This window comes from Coccomyxa subellipsoidea (genome assembly GCF_000258705.1).
Source record: "Coccomyxa subellipsoidea C-169, whole genome shotgun sequence".
Lineage (NCBI taxonomy): Eukaryota > Viridiplantae > Chlorophyta > Trebouxiophyceae > Coccomyxaceae > Coccomyxa > Coccomyxa subellipsoidea.
Window position 1 is genome coordinate 1,585,399 of NW_005178041.1, and position 20,497 is coordinate 1,605,895.

Below are 20,497 nucleotides of genomic sequence, written 5' to 3' on the forward strand. Positions count from 1 at the left end.
CCCCACATTGATTCAGCCTCTTTCAAATTGCAGTGGTCATGGCATGAAACATCATGGAAATCCGTCAGGATCCCCTTTGGGGGACAGTACTGAGCGGGGAGACGGAGATGGAATCATAGATTTCTCGGGAGCGAATCGAGGCCCGTTTGCCCTTCCGTCCACGTGGCGAGCAGGCTTCTCGGCCCCAGGAATGAGATTTGGTGTTTGCCTGGATGCCAAGCAAATTGCTTGGAGCAATTCCAAAACTTGGAGAAGGAAATTGTAAAGTTCTTTTTAGCAAGCATGGCGCTTCTCGGCCTCCGCGGTCCCCACGTTGTGGATGCTGCTGCAGGGTGCTGCCACCACTCCAGTGCCAAGCGCATCTGCACTGGCCTCCCACGAAGTGCTGCCCACTTGCGGCCTCATCAGCTGTCCCATCAGACCCCTAGTGCTTCATCATTTTGTCATCATAGACGAGCCAGGTCGTCGCTCTCGGTATCGGCGGCAGCGCATAGCGTTCAGGCCGGGTGAGGACACGGCTGCTCCTGTATTGCTCCGCTAATTTTTCGGTACAAGTTGGCCTGATTGCTTCTGTTTATGCCTGCTTTTTTTATATGAAAATGTGCGGCTAGCGTTGCTGTTGGGGTGTCTTCCCCGGCGATTGGAGGCAGATGGAATATCTTTTGAATGTATCAAGCTTTTGTATTCTGCAGTGCTACCCTGGCTGAGGTGGATGCGCCAACGGAAATATCCCGAGACCAACTAGCAGAGCTTTCATACAGCGCGCAGTACGATCGTCTGTTTCAACAGCTGTCGCAGCTGGACACAAAAAAGGTGTGCACACCATCACTGTGGATTTGTCAGAGCTCAGCTGCATCTTTGCAACGCTTTTGTGCTCCTGCGCATGCCCTCCTGTTTGGTCTGCAAGACTAGTGTGCAATTGACAGCCTCATCTCTGAGATCACTTTGAACTTTGTCTTGCAGCCTGTCCCCAAACCAAGCAAGGAGGCTCAGCAGGAGGAGGATGGAGCCAAAAAGGTGTTGCTGTCGGACGTGTACGCCACCGCAAAGACAACGCTGTTTGGCCGAAGCTGGAATGGGCAGGACTATGGGTACACAATCTTCATGCTGGTCGTGCACGGGCTGTGCCTTCTTGCACCGTTCACCTTCTCGTGGCCCATGGTGGGACTCTTCTTCGGCAGCTACTTCATCACGGGTGATTTCTGACACCTCCCCAACTTTGTGGCTACACGCCAATAGCCATGTACTGCTGCAGCACACAACAGGAACAAGCCAAAAGGGGCGCTCCTGGAATGAATGGCTGGGTTTGCATGCAGGCTGCTTGGGGATCACGCTCAGCTTCCACAGGCAGCTGAGCCACCGCAGCTTCACGACGCCCAAGTGGCTGGAGTATGCGCTGGCGTACTGCGGCGTGCTGGCGGTGCAGGGGGAGCCCATCGAGTGGGTGTCCTCCCACCGCTACCACCACCTGCACACCGACACGCCGCTGGACCCCCACTCCCCCTATGAGGGATTCTGGTGGTCCCACATGGGCTGGCTGCTCAACAACGGGGTGAGTGCTGCTCTCTCTACACACCGACAATGATGTCACAGCAGTGCTGATTCAGCACAGCCCTTCCCCTGGCATTCTCTTGACCGCAGTGACACGCCTGCTGATGCACAATTTTCTGGGGTGTCAATCACCACGCTGCATGTGTCAGGGAGCTGCCTGGCGCATGTTTGAAATTCAAGTTAACATGATATGCAGGCAACCCTGGAGAGGGTGGGTTCGCGGGGCAACACAGCCGACCTGGACTCGCAGCCCTTCTACCGCTTCATCCAGCGCACATACCCCTGGCACGTGGTGGGCATGTTTGCCGCGCTGTTTGCCTTTGGCGGCCTCCCTGCGGTGGTGTGGGGCGGAGCCCTCCGCGCCGTCTGGGTCTACCACATCACCTGGTTTGTCAACTCTGCCAGCCACTGCTGGGGCTACCAGGTGCCTCCTCCCCTCCTGGCTGCCACCTCTCCCCACTTCTGAACATGCATCAGCACCTATTGTTTATGCATGCGCATATTCTGTTGCTGCTTTGGCTTTTTTCCTGTGAATGCCTTCAACTCAAGTTGGTGACAGATTGGGTTGTGTGTGTGCAGACTGAAGTTGGTGACAGATTGGGTTTTGTGTGTGCAGACGTACAACACCGGGGACCTGAGCCGCAACAACTGGTGGGTGGCCGTGTTGGCTTTCGGGGAGGGCTGGCACAACAACCACCATGCCTTCGAGTTCAGCGCGCGCCACGGCCTCGAGTGGTGGCAATTTGACATGACCTGGCAGATCGTTGCTGCACTGAAGGTTTTGGGCCTCGCAGACAATGTCAAGCTGCCTTCAGAGAAGCAGAAGAGCCGCCTCGCGTTCTCCTGACTTCAAGAGCCGATCTAAACTAAAGAATGACTTGCTGGGCCGCACGCTTCTTTTGGACCCCCTTGGGTGAGTCCTGTGTAGGCCAGGTGTGGTAGATTCAGTGTACAACAAGCACTCGCTGGGAGAAGAGTGCTGTGTGAATGACGCGCCCCCATCGATTGTGAGCCTGTTTCCAATATGAGAGGACAAATATATTCGTTTCTAGTAGTATTCTTGTGGCCATACCTGCCAGCAAGGGCAAGCCTGGTCTGCGCCAAATTCTGCAAAGGGCATTTTTGCAGGAGAGTCTCTTGATTTATCGTGGTGCCACAGTTGGTGTACTCCGGTGTTGTTTGTGGCATTCTGGGAGGGACAAGGGAGTGGTGGGGCAATGGTAAAATTTATTATGGATGCAAGGTTTGCTTCTAGACCTTCCCATGGCATTATTGCATTGCAAAGCTGTTGCCAGCAGCGCTTTTAGTATTAAAAGCCAGGCTGTTGGCACGGTGAGTAGATTCTTTTACGTGCTATGCACACCATGAACTGCTTGCTGCCTCTGCTGAGTCTCGCATCGTTGTGACAGTGGTGCTGTATCGTCTAGGTTTGCATGTTGTGTGCTAGTCATCATTGTGGAAAGTCATTATGGTGATCATGTTGTGGACTTGGACAATGAACGAACAAAAGTTGAGAGTGGTATTCTTTAGATCAGTTGTGCATGGTGCTTTGCAATATTGGAAACATTACAGGATTTACACTGTTATTGATACCATCCCAGCTGTCTTAGGACAGTTATCAATGGTGTGCATATTGAAAATCCTGAAGTTTGACCTCATCTCTGTGATCGCAGCCATTCGCTGCAGTGAGCACTTCTGACATTTGCATGCCAAATTTGCTGCCCTGCCAATGTGCAGTGCTGCACTGTGATCACATGAGGAAGCTTCCTTCATGTGTGCTGCGGCCTGAAGCCCATCATGGAGTCCATGTCTCGAATCCGACTCGGAGCTGGAGCTCGAGAGTCGTTACGAGACGGTCTCACCTTTGAATCTGTTGTGCTGACTCAGTTCGGAGCTGCGCCAGCGCTGGCGGTCCCGACTGCGGCCATGGCCATGGGGAGCTGGCATGTGCATATGATGCAGCCCAGGGCACAAGCTAATAGTGGCTAGTAGCCGTTAGCTAGCTATAGCTGGAGAGTGCCGCAAAACGGCTTTGACAGGCCTAGGCCCGGCCTGTGCAGACCTAGGTGCACGTGCCACGTGGGGGCACGATGAGCCTTCATTCTGCCAGCACCACCGTGGTGCTGTGACAGTGGCAATTACTGCGGTGGTATCATGATCAGTGATGGCTGTCTCTGCTCAGAGTCCAGCGGAGTCACTTCACCTGCCAGGCTTTCAACCCAATTTCACAGCAGGTTATGATAGTAACTGTAGGGGATTTTACGCTATTGATCCCTAAAACCCTATGAGGTAGCGAGGCGGACAGGACTCAGCATCGAGAAGACACCCTGCCATATTTGCTCGCATCCAGACGTCGCGAAGGGTTCACCGGACGTTTGTGAAGGTCTTCCTCCCCGCATCACACGCATAAGGCACCGCCTTGCCCAGCTTTGGCGGACTGGGGTTCCAGTTCAAGGAAGCATCTACACGACTGTATCCTCTGCCTGGCCCCTGCTTTAGCTCAGTGAGCGCGCCAAAGTCATCATGACAGCACGCCTGAAGTCCTTCAAGGAGGAGCACCCGCTTGGTACGAAATGACGGAAGTGTGGGTTGCCACATAGTAAATGGCGATGTCCAGCGCCTGCGCTCTGTGGTTCTGGATTTCTTGCTGCATGAGAGCCAATGCCTGATGGTTGTGTTTTTTGTACAGAGAAGCGGCAGGCCGAGGCAGCTCGCATCCGTGACAAGTATCCTGACAGAATTCCGGTAAGATACTCCTGTGGTTTTGCCTTGCTGTGTTGGGTACACCGAGCAAGGTTGTTCCTTTCCTTGGCTACAATGCTGTTTTTCTGTGCAGGTTATTGTCGAAAAGGCGGAAAAGAGTGACATCCCAGACATAGACAAGAAGAAGTAAGCCCTTTCAATCCTGTGCCTTCACGTGACTTCCTTTATTGGTTGTATGTGTGTCTTTGCATGATCCATGCCATCACATGCCATCCCTTTGTGGCCTCAAAGCTTAATGCTTTGTGTAGGTACCTCGTCCCTGCCGATCTCACTGTGGGTCAGTTTGTGTACGTCATCCGCAAGAGGATCAAGGTCAGCCCAGAGAAGGCTATCTTCATGTTCGTCAAGAACGTGCTGCCTCCCACAGGTGTGCATCTCTCTACCCGGCACAATATCGCCTCACAGCAATGATGTTGTTTGCACAACTGTGCGCGTTGTCCTGCTGCACTCATCCGTGCCTGATGAATTTCCAACATGATGGCATGCTTCTTGTGGTGCAGCGGCCCTCATGTCCGATGTCTATGAAGATCACAAGGACGAGGACGGTTTCCTGTACATCACGTACAGCGGCGAGAACACCTTTGGCTGCTGAGCGCGCCCTGTAAATCTTGTATGATGACTGTAAAGCGCAAGCCACCCCAAATCTAGTCTTGTGTCCGTACTGTTGGCTTCTTCGCACGGGTCATTCAAGAGGGATTGTCGCAAGATAATCTGCAGCCTGTCAGGATGTCGGAAAGGCTTTTCAAACTGAATTTGATGCTCTGGTCTCTTGCCAAAATGTGCGGCTGAATGTCCGCCTGTACATTATTCCAGTTTTGGATCAGGGACCTTGGTGTATTTGTGAATAGACATTGCAGCGGCCTCGCAGACCTTTTGGATGTATTAAATATACCATGAGTGATTTGCTGACCTCATGGTAGAGGCGCTGCTGCCTGTATGATTGCAGCAAGGGTTCATACAGTCGTGAAAGTATCCTCTGAAACCACTATCACTGATTGGCAACATAATGATAACCTGCGGCGCAAGAGGATGGGTATTCCTGACCATCTGCCAGTGGGTGCCACTGAACACAGCATCATCAAGCTGTGAAACCTTTGAACACATGATCATGAATCACAGTCACTGTATGGGACATCATGTCGGAAATGATCATCCGGTGAGTCATTGACAGTCGTGTGATCACGTCCACTCGCAGACTCTGATTCGAAGTTCAAAAGGCACGTCTCAGGCGGCATGCTTGATGAGCCTCTCTTCATTCACGCTTTCCTGCCTGAGGCAAAGTGCGTCTGCAAGCAAGCTGCCAGATAACTTCTTTGAAAGGCTGAGCCTTTATCTGGCAGGCTGCCACATATCATATGATCATCACCCCTGGATGATCCCACCCCTGGACGATCCCACCCCTGGATGGACTTGCCAGATCCAAGCAAGACTCAATCGACCATGGGCGCGGTGCTCAGAAATCAATGAAACAAAAACCCCTTTATGAGCCTTTACTGCATGTTAATCAGACCGATAAACTCGTGAAGTATGCTGCCACAACACTTCCAGCATGACAGTGCTTCTTGATTTTGGGTACGATCATAAGCATGCCTGTTGAAATCTCCCAGGAGCAGTCAGATAGAAGTGCGAATTGAGCCTTGAAACCCCCTGCAGTTCTCTCACATAGACTGATGCAACCGTACAGACTGCATGCAATCTCGTTAAACATGATCACCTCTGAAGGACCCTCAAAGACATGGTGCTAAAATCGGCCTCACACAGCTTGGCCTGTTCAAGAATCAAACCTATCAAGTTGCTCCTCCTAGAGCATCTGGTCGCTTCTCTGGAATGTTTTTGCTCCACATCTGCGACGGGATCCAGCGGGCAGGCGCAGCATGTCTCTGCTCCAACTTCACTGAATGCCTGAAGATGAAGGTGCCCACCACTACAGTGCCCAAGATAGCGAATGCTGTGTTGCGTCGCCAGTGCTTGGGATCTGCATACCAACCTCCCGCGGGAGACCACACACCCTGTGGAGAGGCATGAATATCAGTTGAGACACATGACACGCCAGAAAGCATGCTGTACGTCCTCTATCATACTTTCATTCTTTTTTCAGTGATGAATACATGGGACAAGCAAAGAGTCACTGAAGGTTGGGGTCTGCGTCTTGTAGGGACCAAAAGAAGCACCTTGGGGTAATCTCCGTGAGCATCACCCCCCATCCCTAGCCTAGGTGTGCTTGTGCCTATCGGCAGTCTGTGAACAAGACCAGTTACTTGAAGTCGCAGCGCTCAAATCTGCAGGAAAACAAAACATTCTTTGCAGTTGTAGACGTTACCGCATGTTCATTGGAGAGTGTCCATAAGATCAAATAACGTGACAATGACCATGTAATGGATGACATGTTACAGTGGCAGAAGATTGTGCCTCTCAGGAACAAACGCACCTCCAAAACAGCTGGAAGATCCCAGCTGGAGTCCTATAGTGTGTCCTGCCGATTGATTCTTTCCAATTCAATCTTTCGACAAGAAAAGTTGATGTTCTTATTTCTCACATCGCTGCAGAAGGCAAATTCCACTAGGGCAGGACAGTCTCAGACTGATTTGGCACTTTTGCATCAGTTGCCTGTATAGGTTTCGGCATTTATCTCGACGAGCAACAGCTCTGATTGGCTGAGGCACGACAAGCTCCAAGGCTTGTATCTGATTCCATCTGCTGATCGCAGAAATTTGAGCATTTCTCTTCAGGAACCTCAGCGGGTCAAAATGCAGACCACCATGTCTACCTTCCTCGGCTCGACCACGGCCTTCGCGGCCAAGAGCGCGAGCTCTGCCCGTCCCCAGGTTTGATCGATATGCCTGTTGCTTTCTGTTCATTCCGGACATTATGCCGCTATGGAAATCACCTTCACTAATCCAGTTAATTCGTAATTAGTTGCACATCAGCAGAGCAAACGCTCTTCGAACGCGTCTGTGCGAACGACTTGTTTTTCTGACATTTCCTCCCTTGTTCTGCCACCCACAGAAGATGACCACGGTGATGCGCCGCACTGTGAAGGGAAAGACCACCCCCACCAGCATGTGGTGAGTGCTGCGCTCCTGTTGCAGTGCCCCAGTTGCAGTTACATACTTCAGTCAGCCTTGCCTGGAGCTCTCAATGTCAAGAGGCAGTGTCTTACAGGGCTGAGCGCTGCGCAGGTACGGCGAGGACAGGCCGAAATGGCTGGGTCCCTTCTCGGGCAACACCCCCTCCTACCTGAGCGGCGAGTACCCCGGCGACTACGGCTGGGACACAGCCGGTCTCTCTGCTGACCCCGAGACCTTCGCCAAGTGCGCCCCCCGCCCTCTCTCTTCACATCCCTTCCATGCGCACTGCATCTTCACCGCAGCCTGGTTTGCATGCATGCATGCCAGCCTGCAGAAGGCAATCCATCATCATGCTGCTGGTGACTAGCACCACAGCGCACCAAGCTAGGGAATGAGACATTGTGACATGGCTGAAACACTGTGCAGGTACCGCGAGATCGAGGTGATCCACGCGCGGTGGGCCATGCTCGGAGCCCTGGGCTGCCTGACCCCGGAGCTGCTTGCCAAGAACGGCGTGTCCTTCGGCGAGGCCGTCTGGTGGAAGGCCGGTGCGCAGATCTTTGCCCCCGGCGGCCTGGACTACCTGGGCAACCCCTCCCTCGTCCACGCCCAGTCCATCATCGCCATCCTGGCCAGCCAGGTGCTTACACATTCTCCTATTCAGCCTGTCCATCCACTTTCTATTCGAAGCGGTGCAGACGAATGGTAGCCTGCCTAGAGCAGCAAGTGAAGGACCTGCAGAAAACGCGCAGAAAGCCTGCCGATCTCGCCAGTGGTGCATTAAGGGTTCAGGGTCTGTGAAGCATTGAATACGGTGCGGAATGCACAGTGAGTGAAGCTTGGAAGTGGGTGTGGGCAGGTGCTTCTGATGGGTGCGATTGAGGGCTACAGAGTGTACGGAGGCCCGGGAGGCGAGGGCCTGGACAAGGTGTACCCCGGCGGTGACTACTTTGACCCCCTGGGCCTCGCCGACGATCCCGACACCTTCGCCGAGCTCAAGGCGCGCACCTCTCCTGTGACAATCCTTGTTACCTTTTCAACAGAGCTTCGGCGTTTTGTTGAACGGTTCGGTGTGACGCTGAACTTTCTTGCAGAGCAATGCACGGCCTGTGACAAAAAGGGTCTGACTATCAGCACTGCTGGAAGACTTCTGAGGGGGCGTTGTTTGGGGGCTTGAGGGGAGGAGGAATGTCTGTGACAGGTCAGGCGCATGACGGGCACTGCATGTAAGGGAGTGGGAAGCAAGGTTGCTGAGTCTGAGGTTTGCTTTGGGGGTGCAGGTGAAGGAGATCAAGAACGGGCGCCTGGCCATGTTCTCCATGTTTGGCTTCTTCGTGCAGGCCATCGTCACCGGCAAGGTGGGCTCAAACAACCATGGATTGCATTATCTCTTGACTCGATCAGAAGGTTTCAAGTAAACACTCCTGGCACAACTCCAGTACCGGCTCATTGTGTGTACCATCCTGTGTTGACAAATTCTGATCCACTGCAATGAACCTTTTGCAGGGCCCTCTTGAGAACTTGGAGAGCCACCTGGCAGGTAGGCTTGAATCACATCTCTTGCGTACATTGCAATGCTCACATCACCTCTTATTTATGCATACAATCCTGCTGCATTCTTCGAGCATTTTGCAAATCACCTGTGCAGGCATCAATTACTGACACCATGTGTCTGCGTGTGTTTGCAGACCCCTCCGTGAACAACGGATTCGCTGCCGCCACCAAGTTTGTGCCATAAATGCACATTAGATAATTTATCAGGGGATGCCCCGAGCAGCCTAATGAAGCTTGCAATTGGCAGGCCTTGAGGAATGACTATTGCATATTAATGAGGTTCAATGGGATTTTACGAATGCTTGACGCTCCAAGTCTCCTATCTATCCATCTGATCGTGATGTGATTCAGAAGGGACTGGTTTGCAATTGCAAGCAAGCTGCAGATGTAAATGTGCACCAATGAACCTTCCCCGAGCAAATCATAACATTAGGCTATAAGGTGCATGCTGCTCAAGCATGCCAGCGTATGGCACTGACCGCAGCATCCAAACACTACCCACACTAGTACTCCTATGCACAGGCTCTGACCCGAACTCGTTGCTGCACCACCAGAAGATGCCAGCATGCATGCAAATGACTCCTTAACAACCAAAGCTGTGTATACAGGCAAACTCAATTCACAACAGCACTTGCCGACAAAAACCAGCACGGGCACTCCTAGGATGCTGTGTCGATCCTCACAGACCAGGCCAACATCAGACAATTGTAGCACGGCGGGAAGCTCAGCCCTTATTGGTCATCTCCAGGAGAGGCTTGACGACGCCCTCCAAGCGGCTGGTATCGCTCAGGTACATCAGCATGTCCTCAAAGTCAGGCTCCACCGCATCCTGGCGGCAGCTCTGCAGCAGCAGCGACCACAGCCCCTGCACCCATGCAACATGCTATCACCACTCACCCTCAACGTTGCGCCGTCAACACCTGTCCAGCATCGCCTACTGTCAATATACAGCCGATGCTCCTACACTTTGAACTTCAGGTGACCACCTTATTGTTCAGAATACAATAGAATATGAGCTGGCCGCCGAGCGCACCTGCAGGGCTTGCAGGCAGACGTGGAGTTTGGACTGGTCGTGCATGTCGGCGGGGAAGCTGGCAGCGGCCCTCCTGGCGTGCACGAGCGCCTGCAGCAGCCGCCTGGCCGCCATGTCCTCCCCAGCGCCCCACTGCTGCGCCCCCGCCAGCATCTCCACCGCCGCTTGCATCAGCGCTGCCCACCAGCACTCCCATATCAGTCGCGATTTTCCAAAGCTTCCTTGCTTGGAGACCAGTGCTCTGACATCAAAGAAATTTATTTGAAGTGTGTCATTCTGCCATGTACCAAGACACGCAGCAGGGTATTAGGGAGCTGCAGAGCACTCGTACCTGCGGACTTGAAGCCTGGTCCTCGAGAGTGCGGGCTGCTGGGGGGCGGGTGCTCTGGCGCGTCAGCGTGCATGCCGACCACCCCTCCGCCAGTATTTGCCCCTGCCGGGCCAGCAGGCAGCATGCTGCTGGATTGAGCAGGCGGCAGGTGTTGCTGCACGGCAGGGGAGCCAGAGCTGGCGTGCATGTGTGCGCTGCCCGCTGCAGGAGCAAGGCCGTGCATGGCTGCCGTCTGCATGGCAGCGTTGTGCATCGCCGCATTCCAGTCCGCCTGTGTAAGCACCTGCTGACCCAGGCTGCCTGCAAAGCTGGGGCCAGAGCCCTGCTGGGAGAGCTGGGCTTGCTGCTGGTTGGCCTGCATGAGCGCAGCCTGCGCCAGGACCTGCTGCTGCAGCAATGCGGCAGCCTCGACGTCAGGAGACATCCCTGCGGACGGCAGCCGCGCGGGAAGCTGCTGGTAGCCGGCGCGCGTGCTGTAGTGGCCGCGCACGGCGATGCTGGGGTCCTGCGCATGCGCGCTGTCGGAGCGGCCAAAGCTGTCCATACGCGTGAAGCCACTGCCGCTGAGCTGCGACTGCAGGGAGTGCCCGGAGCCCATCCGGCCAGACACCTCCAGCCCGCTCAGGCTGTGCAGCAGCGCTGGGTCGCCCGCGTGGGGGCTGCCTGGGATCCTCTGGAACTGCATGTGCTGCTGGTGCAGGAAGGGGCTGTGCATGTCTGCACCATTGGATGACAGTATCTGCTGGGGGGCAGGCCTGGACAAGCCCTGATGCGTGCTGGCTGCCGCGGCTGGGTGATGCTGTGCGCTGCGTGCGGTATCACCTGAATTTCGAGGGTTCCGTGCTTGCCGCTGGTTGCCATAGCCTGCAACATCAAGAAGTACCCCTTCAAGTACCCCTCGACACCTGCTTCGTCCCCACACAGCACAGAACCAGCGAATGGGCCATGCATATTAGGTGCGGCATGTGGGCAGGCAATGGGGAGGAACATCGGTGAAAGGAAGGACACCTCCACTGCTGGTCTTGGGTGGATCTGCAACGCGCGGCCGCTCCTTGGCGATCTGGCTGTACAGCTTGTTCATGCGCCTGCGCGCCTCCTTCAGCGCTGCAAACGCCTCCTCAGCATCCACCGGCTGACTCACGCTCAGAGCCACTGCACCCCAGCAAACCAAACATCTCAGCACCATGATTGAGACAGGCATAAGAGGGAAGGCTCACCATGTGGCATTTAGGGAGGCGTATCGGACCCAGGGGTTACTTTTAATCACCTGTGCTGAGAGGCCTTGAGAAGGAGGAGAGGACCATGCGCCCAGCCTCCACGGCCCTCCACAGGTCTTCCTGCTCAGGGTCGCTGCTGAAGAGCTTGAGCTGCTGCAGGGCCTGCATGATCTGGCGCTCATCCTCCGCCTGCACCGTGGTGAACAGGTCCAGCACATGCGGCCAGCCCAGCAGCCTCTCCAGCACCCTTGTCGCACTCGTCATGTACCCCATCTCCTGCTCCCACAAATACGCTGTCAGCAGTGCCAGGTAAATGGCTGTATCCAGCAGATCAGCACTGTTGTACAAATCTCGCACAACCTCAATGTGGAGCGCAAGGGCGGCAAGATCGACATCTATCAAGACAGGTGCTGCCAGCTCCTGTACTCGCTGCAAGAAGACATGGCATAGCACAGGCATGTAGCTCTTAAAGTATGGAAGATAGCACATGCCAGAATTGATAATGAAGCTGACATTGAGCATGACACACACCTGCTCCCATACATTTGGGTAGCGGTGCTGCAGGTGCCACTGCAATGCCAGCCTCATCCCGGACATGAGGCAGTCCAGGATGTCCTCCCCCCGTGATGCCGCAGCGCCCTGCTCTTGCCGAGGGGGGTCTGGGACTGCAGACTGGTGCGGTGGGGGTGGCTGACTGGATGCAGAGGGCTCTCCAGAGGCCCCTGAGCCTCTCCCGAGGCTGTTCTGCCGCTGCACATGATGATCCGACAGCCCCGAGGTCTCTGCATGGAAATGGTCTGGCATGGAGGACCTGCAGTGGGCACAGTATGGTACTTTCATGGACAGGAAATGGGTCTGGAATACTGAAGACTTCAAAATTTTCATCGGTTCCCAGAGTATGGGTGGTCTTCCACGGGGACGACCTTGAGCTGCTGGGGCTGTCTGCGTGAGGCATTCCCTTTGCGGATGCGTTCCCGCTGGCGTGTGGCGAGAGTCCTTCACTGTTGGAGCGAGGCTGGGAGCGTCTGCGGGACCCCAGGCCATGCATGCTGAGCAATCTCAGATTGGGGTCATGTGCCGCCTTCTCCTTGAGAGCTTCGATCCTCCGCTCCTGCATGTGCACATGACTTGCATTATACAGCTAGCTTGTCCGCAATGATCAATCGCAAGACATGCCGTGTAGTTACTTATAGAACGGTGGCAAAAGGCAACCCAAGCTGGCATGCATACCTTGTCTGTCTTCACGATGACTTCAGGGAAGAATTCTTTCAGCAGCTCAGGACGAGTATTAGGCAGGTTCTCCACCGTGCTGCCGGCAGACCCAGCCAACTTCCGGCAAGTCAGTCCAGAAGCACGAGCCTTGAGGGCAAGATTCACGTCGCCAGTCAGCAAGACCTGCATGCCATAAAAGGATGATTGGGTATCCAGCGTCCTTCTGTCATGCCCTATATGAATGAAGGACTGTAATGTAGCAACCCTGACTAATGCCTCATCGTTGCATAATCTTGCAGATTTGGACCGAGGGGGCCTTCAAATGAAACTTCCAGATCTACAATACCGGCGACACCATCTCTAGCTATCAATTCTATGTGACGTTCGTGGACGTACCACAGCATGCTTGCCATCTGCTTTGGCCTTTTGCTTCTGCAGGTACATTGCAGACAGCCGGATGTGATCGTCGCTGTTGACATCAGGACCCCTCAAGACATCTGGAAAAGCGTCCTCTGCCTATTTTCACAGTGAGCTTGATCCTTAGTGCGGGTGGCGGGTCAACACTGGCACAAACAACCATACCATAAACAAGGTGACAAGTAACTTACCTCCCTTTGGATGGCATCGGACTCTTGGACTCCATGCTTGCCCCGACTCAGTACATCATACAGCACCCTGTTGGCCTCCCTTGCCTGATGCTTTTTCAAACCTGCAGAATGTTGCATGCAACCATCAGCCATCATGTCTATGTCCTCAATTCACATCGCATGAAGTGACTGCTGCGAGCAAAAGCCTTGTAAATTTCCTTACCCCTCTCCTTCTGAGCACACAGCTCTGAGTTGACTTTCTTTGGAATGTAGTACATGATGTTGAAGTGGATGTCCTTGAAGGGTCCACCATGGCGTGCCAAAGTAACCTGTCTGTGGAAGTCCTTCAGATGCTCCAAGTCTTCGATGAGGATGTTGGTGTCAATGACAAGCCACAGAGTATAATCACCATCTGTACACCCACATGAAAGGGCCTCAGTCATGAATGATTCGGATTGTTAAATGCTTCACGCTTTGTCACACAGCAGGCGCACCTATGGCCATGTATCCATCGATTGGCACATCCTCAATGCTCCAGCCATTTGGGACACCATCACCCAAGCCCTGAAGGTGTGTGCAACATTTCAGACTCCAACAAGAACACTATCTGATTGGCAGAGCTGTAGATGGAACAAACATGCTCAGAGTCCCCCACAAACCTGTGTTTTATGCTCCATGTCATGATCTGCTGCAGTTGGGGTGTCGCAATCGGACATGTGGTGGTCACTGCCCTCATCTGTCACAGCAATATGCAGCTGTGGACGTGCAGTATCAGCACCACCTGGAATGTAGTGCAGATTCTTAAGCGTGCATTCAACACCCATAGAGCACACTACACAATAATGTCTGCCAGATGATGAGCTGATGATCCTCAAAATGTTCCTAGAGACTTGCAGCTGCGATCCAACTCAGATCTCGTACCTTTGTAGGCATCTTGCATGATTAGGAAAATTGGTGGACGATCCTCAATTCACTTCATCTACTTTCTGAAAGCCAATCAGCTCCTTCCATATCATCCTGCGACACATTTGTCTTTCAGCAGGCATCATGCCACCAAACCATTGGGGTCGCAACGTGACGGATTATAACGGCATTTGGCTCGACACCAGTACTTGGAATATAAAAAAGGTACTGTGAATGTAACAGATGATGTGAGACTCGCAAGTCGAGGTGAAGCGCCTTTCAATAGCTCTGCAAATCTGCGGTGAAGGTTGCACCTGTCGATCCATTCAACTTCTGGGGAAGAGACACAGATCACGAGCTCTACGTTGCCTCATCCTGCAGCGTGGCGATGTTCGCTCTGGTGCCCTCCCAGGAGGGCCAAATCCGAGCCCACTGACCTCACGTGCTTAGACAGGTGGAGCCCAACTCATCACTAGCTACCATGCACCTCGTTCACTTCGTTGCGCTTGACATCCCCTTCTTTCAGCTCCTTCAAATTGTGGTCATGTCATTTTTACATTGGCAGTGACAAGATTGTGCATTGTGCGGAGATGGCTTTGATGCAAGCCGGCTACTGGCAGTAATGCGCTATACACTCAGTGGTACCGCAGCCGCGGTACCGCTCAACTGTCGTACCAAGCTAGTTACTGCTGTAATATATGCATTCATGCCATCCAGATCTAGAGACACTCGCACAAAATCTTGCTTTCCACATTACAGACCATGCTCAATAACATGTAAATTTAAACCAATCATCCGTTCTAGGGCATGAAGCTGCTGGCACCAACACAACTATGCACAGATCTGCCCAAACCATAGCCACCAGTCATGATGGCGCTGTGCCTGACAGTCCCAAAACTCCGTCACCATGTGCGCTCACTCAAACGCCTCATTTACCAAATTAAGGTAAGGTTCTCCAAGCAAAAAATGTTGTTGCTGGCAATGGGTACAATGCATCTGCAATGGTGCCAATCCGAGCATGCTTGGAGCTTGGTGTACGCAATCGGTGTCACAGATACTTGGCACATGTTTCTAAATGTGCATGTGCAACTACCAGCCACATGCTATGCAGAAACACCTGCAGAGCCTGTCTAGAATAAGAAACTGAAGTGAAATAAAATTCTAAATTTTCAGGCCACCACTCTAAAGTCAAACACACAAGGATTTGCAATTGTACAGCATGAAAGAATAGGTTCTTGAGCAGTCAGCTGGATGCGGCCTTCAAGGTGGGGCAACTCCGCAGCTGCGCCCTACTTCTGGCCCGGGCGCTTGGCGAGGGGGGCCTTGCGGATGCGCACACTCATCGGCGTCACCTCCACCATCTCATCATCCACGATGTATTCCAGGGCTTCGTCCAGGCCCATGATGATGGGCTCCACCAGGGGGGTCTTGTTGTCTGTGCCGGACGCGCGCATGTTGGTCACGGCCTTCTTCTTGCACACATTTACCTTCAAGTCGCCTGCGCGCTGGTGGATCCCAATGACCTGCACAGCCAAAATACACTTGATAATCATTTTGAGGTCAGCTTGACAATCCTGTACAATCCTGTACAGTCCTGTACGCCTGCACAACTATGAGGAATGAGCGGGTAGTGCTGCAGAGAGTGAGTAGCGAGGATTCGGGAGCTGCTCCTACCTGGTCCACATAGACCTCCTGTCCAGGGGAGGCGAACAGGCGGCCCCTCTGCTGCACGCTCTCAATGGCGTAGCCGGTCACAGAGCCAGTCTCAAACGCCACAAGACTGCCCAGCTCCCGGGTGTTGATGTCCCCCGCCCAAGGACCGTACTCCTTGAACACTGTGTTCAGGACTGCCGTTCCCTGCAAACACATAGGCATAAGCTCAACAGAGTCCGTAAAAACATGCTGTGCCATGCACTGCATGAAACAATCATGCCATGCCCTGAAGCCAAGAGTGATTGGAGAATAGAATTCGCTCGAAATGCCCTCGTTGGCACTGATGCTGATAGTTGATACCTGTACCAGAGCGACTGCCTGCATGAGCAGGGCAAAGGGCTGAGCCAAGTAGACATCAATTCTGCACAGCAGGATGCACACCTTGGTGGCGGTGAGGATGGAGTTCCGCAAACCCAGGAGGCCGCGGGTGGGGATGACGTAGGTGACGCGATTGAGGCCCTCAGCGCTGGCGGACATGTCGACCATCTGCCCCTTGCGGCTGCCCATGAGGTCCACCACTCCGCCCATGTGCGTCTCCGGCACCTCAACCACCGCCTCCTCATACGGCTCCAATGTCTTGTCATTCTTGTCCTTCTGGGTGATGACCTGCACACAGCACCGCCTTCCTGTCAGCCCCTGGTGGATTCCTACTTGTGAGATTTTCTCATCTTTGGCATCACCTTGACCATGCCACAGGGCAGGATGAGGGTGACTCTCTTGCCAAGCTATGTGCACAGTTGACTTCTGAGTGACATCAAGATGATTCTTGGGGTCAGGAGGGATTCCTCAGCCTCCAGTGTTGCATCTTATTTCGCCACAGAAGCTGCTTAGAGCAAAGACTTCCGGAGGGTCTGCCTGAGTTCTGATTGAGATGGACATGTTTAAGATAATAACAACTGACCTTGGGCGGGCCGACTTGGAATTCGAAGCCCTCGCGGCGCATGTTCTCGATGAGGATGGAGAGGTGGAGCGCGCCGCGGCCGGACACCACAAACTGGTCGGCCGTCTGGCCGGGCTCCACGCGCAGCGCCAGGTTGCGCTCCAGCTCGCGGTCCAGCCGGTCCTTGATGTTGCGGCTGGTCACAAACTTGCCCTCCCGCCCGGCGAATGGCGAAGTGTTCACCATGAACGTCATGCGCACTGTCGGCTCCTCCACCTGCCGTGAGACATGACCTTCAATCGGCTCGCATTGCATGCAGCAAGGTGTATCTGCGGTCCCCAGTCCTCCGAATGGCAAGTTCATCGTGCTCAGAGTTGCGATCAGACCTTTCGAGATCCACAGGAACACCAAAGGTTCACAGCTTCCTTGCTTGGGCACTGCTATGTAGAAATCTATCACGCAGCGATGCTGGTGACTCACCGTGATGGTGGGCAGCGGCACTGGGTTCTCTCTGCTGCACACAGTCTCGCCAATGGATACGTCGCTGAGGCCGGTCAGGGCACAGATGTCACCAGCCTGCACTACGTCCACCGGCACGCGCGAGAAGTTATCGTACACAAAGAGCTCCGACACCTTTCCTCCCCTCAGCTTCTCATCTGCAGCCCATCAGACGTTGACATCAGAATCATTCCCAAGCAACGCCTCAACCAATCTGAACAGCACTGCAAGAATTTCAACGCTGAGACAATGTTTAGGAGCAGTGCAGGTCATCACCAGGTCGTCCAATGAGGATGGTCTCTGCACGTGAGATGCTGCCAGAGGTGACTTTGCCGATAGCGATGCGGCCCTTGTGCTCATCGTAATCCAGGTTTGTGATGAGCAGCTGCAGTGGGCCGTTCAGGGTGACCTTGGGAGGGGACACCTGCAGAGACAGATGCATCTTTGGAAAAGTGACATTTTCATCATCCACGCCATGTGCCAGTTTGCCCAAAGCAGTGATGTCGTTTCGGTTGGCAGATTTGCCCCCTCTGGTGTCTGGGCTGACTGCATACCTCGCGCACAATAGCCTCGAAGAGCGGTGCCAGATCGTCAGACAGCTCTGATGGGGACCCCCCAGCAATGCCATTCACTCCGCTGGCGTACACGACTGGGAAGTCGCACTGCTCATCGGTTGCGCAGAGCTCGCAGAAAAGATCAAACGTGGCATCAATCACGAAGTCTGGCCTGCGACAGCACCGGCATTGTGGGCGCACTCTCTCCCAGACATGTGCATGAGTTGACTCCTCAAATTTCCTACTCTTCGTCATGAACTGATTGGCTCAGGAGTGCTCACCTCGCTGCAGGCCTGTCAATCTTGTTCACGACCACAATGACCTTCTTGTCCAATGCCAATGCTTTCCGCAGCACGAAGCGGGTCTGTGGCATGGGACCCTCGACAGAGTCCACAAGAAGTAGCACACCTGCACCATGGACAAATATTGAGACCCAAAGTACTCCTACACTCAGGCTGCAGGGGTTGATGCAAATGTGAGCAGCGCAAAATCTCACCATCACACATGTTCAAGACGCGCTCCACTTCACCACCGAAGTCAGCGTGACCAGGAGTGTCAATGATGTTGATCTTGATGCCCTGCAATTTCAAGCTGTTACCTCAAAGCCGCCAGCTGAGCTTGCCTTGATTGCACAACATCAATTACTATTGTTGCCAGGCACACGCACTTCCATACATCAGGAAAATTTGATCAAGCAAGTGCAGGAACAGTAGGCCGCGTACCAGGTAGCGCACAGCGGTGTTCTTGGACAGAATGGTGATGCCCCTCTCGCGCTCCAGGTCATTGGAGTCCATGACCCTCTCATCCACGACCTGGTTGGCGCGGAAAACCTTGCTCTGCCGCAGCATGGCATCCACCAGCGTGGTCTTGCCGTGATCGACGTGGGCAATGATGGCGATGTTTCGGATGTTCAGATCATCGTTTGCATCAGCTCCTGACGTCCCTGGTGCTGGAGGCGCTGCAACAGCGAGGTAGTCTGTCTTGAGAGCAAGATTAACGACTGCGCCCATAAGCCATACTGCAATATATAAAGTCAAAATACAACGAATTTAAGAGTACAGTATGCAGTGGCTTGCCTTCCAAGGTAGCTGCTGCTTGTGCCCTCACACTTCTGGAGTTGCTGGCCTTGAGTGGGGTGGCCAGCACTGCAGCAACGACCGGCTGCTGACATCCTGACCACAAAAAGAAAACAAAGATCAGCAGGTGCAACTCACAAGAGCAAAACGCACTTGCAGGACCACAGATGCGAAACTGGCAGGAAGAGTATTTTGCAATCGAGAGCCAGCATTTCAGAACAAAAATGGGATCGTACTGTCACGATCAATTCGCAGGCCGCGACTAGACTGGCGCAAGGACACCGGGGTTCGGTCTCTGACTTCTCTCGGCGGCCCCTGTACTAGTGCAGAGCCAAATACTGCCGAAGACACCATACTTGCTCTGCCTGCCGGTCCCACAACACTCTAAAAAACACTCATCGTGTTTCAATTTGTTGAATTTGCAAAATTATACAGCGAAACTTTAGAATTTGATACTTGCGGCTTGCAAGCGGACACCGGAACTCCCAACCGTGCAAAAGCATCAAATCCTTTACGGCCACGTGGCACGCCTGAACAGGCAACAAGAAGAGGTGGCATGCTCTGCAGACTTCAGAATTTTCTGGCTGGACAAGACATTGGGACCATGCAGCATATCCTGAGGGGCACTTGGGCCTTTGTCCGTGTTGCGCTTTGTCATGGATGGTGTTGATCACTGCCAATTGGATGTTGTTGGTAGTCCAATATTAATACGCCCATGTGCGCAAGCGCGGCCGCGGCTGCGGCGCCGCCGGATCCGGAGTTGCATGACAAGCATGCATCAATCAAGACTGGCAGCAGCCTCTGCGCACGCGTGCGATGACGTATCACATATCCTCAGTGAGTCTGGCAATTGGCAATTGACTCCGAGCCTGTGAGAGATCTGTCACGTGGTGTACAGCTCCGAGCCTGTGGCAGCTTCGAGGAAAACTTTTACTCTGTCATGACAGGCCTGATCAGGCCCTGCCAGGCCGGGCCGGGCCTGGGGCCCCTGAGGGGTCTTCCTATGGCACCGGCGCAGCTCGCACTCAGGGCAGGCTGCTGGCCATAGCTGGCGACACCACGCCACCTAACTATACCTAGCTGCTAGCAAACATGCAGAACCATGCCATTGCAACACAATGCTTGACTTACAGTCACATACGGAATATTCCCGTGCTACACGCATCATCATGCCACGCGTCACAATCACTGAACCTCACCTACACCGTGTACATGTAGGTGACCATGGTGAATGGTCAGCATGATTTTGGAAAATCGAACTCCAGAGCTACAATAGCTGGCACAGTGGCTGCTTGGCAATCAATATGCTTTGCTGCGCATTGATGCCTCGCAGTCAATGTTGCAATTGTCATAAGAAAGGCAGCATAATATTGCAGTCAAGCAACCCAAAAGCATCATAATGGTTAGTTTCTTCAGTACTGCCCCCAACTCTCAGTACAGTCATTGCAACCGGTGCCAATAAGTGAACATACGGGATTGATGAACCTGTCAAAAGAAGTAACGTGTCCTCAAAGGCTACCATCGTCCAGCGTCCCCATACAGGATGCTGAATCAACT

The 20,497-nt window shown here is 53.6% G+C and overlaps 6 protein-coding genes across 6 annotated transcripts; 4 read left to right on the plus strand and 2 right to left on the minus strand.

Moving 5' to 3' along the window:
• Window positions 1-232: 232 nt before the first annotated feature.
• COCSUDRAFT_27077 (hypothetical protein) lies at window positions 233-3,208 on the plus strand. Its single transcript, XM_005651019.1, has 6 exons — window positions 233-506; window positions 693-813; window positions 964-1,195; window positions 1,317-1,552; window positions 1,748-1,975; window positions 2,168-3,208. Exons 1-6 carry the CDS (start codon window positions 283-285, stop codon window positions 2,396-2,398), a joined length of 1,272 nt encoding a protein of 423 aa, XP_005651076.1. The 5' UTR covers window positions 233-282; the 3' UTR covers window positions 2,399-3,208.
• Window positions 3,209-3,897: 689 nt separating this feature from the next.
• On the plus strand, window positions 3,898-6,841 carry COCSUDRAFT_27079 (light chain 3). The gene is made up of 7 exons (XM_005651020.1): window positions 3,898-4,117; window positions 4,241-4,296; window positions 4,388-4,440; window positions 4,563-4,681; window positions 4,815-6,323; window positions 6,486-6,593; window positions 6,743-6,841. Exons 1-5 carry the CDS (start codon window positions 4,075-4,077, stop codon window positions 4,904-4,906), a joined length of 363 nt encoding a protein of 120 aa, XP_005651077.1. The 5' UTR covers window positions 3,898-4,074; the 3' UTR covers window positions 4,907-6,323; window positions 6,486-6,593; window positions 6,743-6,841.
• Window positions 6,842-7,323: 482 nt separating this feature from the next.
• COCSUDRAFT_35121 (chlorophyll a/b-binding protein P25) lies at window positions 7,324-9,120 on the plus strand (the record flags this gene model as incomplete). The annotated part of the gene is made up of 7 exons (XM_005651021.1): window positions 7,324-7,379; window positions 7,494-7,625; window positions 7,809-8,022; window positions 8,242-8,382; window positions 8,663-8,740; window positions 8,889-8,922; window positions 9,071-9,120. 7 exons carry the CDS (start codon window positions 7,324-7,326, stop codon window positions 9,118-9,120), a joined length of 705 nt encoding a protein of 234 aa, XP_005651078.1.
• Window positions 9,121-9,660: 540 nt separating this feature from the next.
• On the minus strand, window positions 9,661-13,087 carry COCSUDRAFT_59062 (hypothetical protein; the record flags this gene model as incomplete). The annotated part of the gene is made up of 9 exons (XM_005651022.1): window positions 9,661-9,801; window positions 9,970-10,145; window positions 10,301-11,164; window positions 11,309-11,452; window positions 11,568-11,793; window positions 12,049-12,328; window positions 12,441-12,628; window positions 12,748-12,912; window positions 13,076-13,087. 9 exons carry the CDS (start codon window positions 13,085-13,087, stop codon window positions 9,661-9,663), a joined length of 2,196 nt encoding a protein of 731 aa, XP_005651079.1.
• A 1,875-nt stretch (window positions 13,088-14,962) lies between these two features.
• On the minus strand, window positions 14,963-18,874 carry COCSUDRAFT_27082 (GTP binding protein TypA; the record flags this gene model as incomplete). Its single annotated transcript, XM_005651023.1, has 10 exons — window positions 14,963-15,742; window positions 15,894-16,076; window positions 16,314-16,538; window positions 16,834-17,088; window positions 17,293-17,468; window positions 17,587-17,734; window positions 17,865-18,036; window positions 18,146-18,272; window positions 18,361-18,442; window positions 18,587-18,874. 10 exons carry the CDS (start codon window positions 18,872-18,874, stop codon window positions 15,509-15,511), a joined length of 1,890 nt encoding a protein of 629 aa, XP_005651080.1. The 3' UTR covers window positions 14,963-15,508.
• A 781-nt stretch (window positions 18,875-19,655) lies between these two features.
• COCSUDRAFT_59064 (hypothetical protein) lies at window positions 19,656-20,020 on the plus strand (the record flags this gene model as incomplete). The annotated part of the gene is made up of 2 exons (XM_005651024.1): window positions 19,656-19,751; window positions 19,898-20,020. 2 exons carry the CDS (start codon window positions 19,656-19,658, stop codon window positions 20,018-20,020), a joined length of 219 nt encoding a protein of 72 aa, XP_005651081.1.
• Window positions 20,021-20,497: the final 477 nt, after the last annotated feature.

Excerpts from the sequence above, each read along its gene's own strand:
- COCSUDRAFT_27077 (XM_005651019.1), top strand. The coding sequence starts at position 283 with ATGGCGCTTCTCGGCCTCCGCGGTCCCCACGTTGTGGATGCTGCTGCA. Across the intron at positions 507-692 it reads GCGCATAGCGTTCAGGCCGG|TGCTACCCTGGCTGAGGTGG; the intron begins GTGAGGACACGG and ends TGTATTCTGCAG. Across the intron at positions 1,553-1,747 it reads GCTGGCTGCTCAACAACGGG|GCAACCCTGGAGAGGGTGGG; the intron begins GTGAGTGCTGCT and ends CATGATATGCAG.
- COCSUDRAFT_27079 (XM_005651020.1), top strand. The coding sequence starts at position 4,075 with ATGACAGCACGCCTGAAGTCCTTCAAGGAGGAGCACCCGCTTG. Across the intron at positions 4,441-4,562 it reads CCAGACATAGACAAGAAGAA|GTACCTCGTCCCTGCCGATC; the intron begins GTAAGCCCTTTC and ends TGCTTTGTGTAG. Across the intron at positions 4,682-4,814 it reads GAACGTGCTGCCTCCCACAG|CGGCCCTCATGTCCGATGTC; the intron begins GTGTGCATCTCT and ends CTTGTGGTGCAG.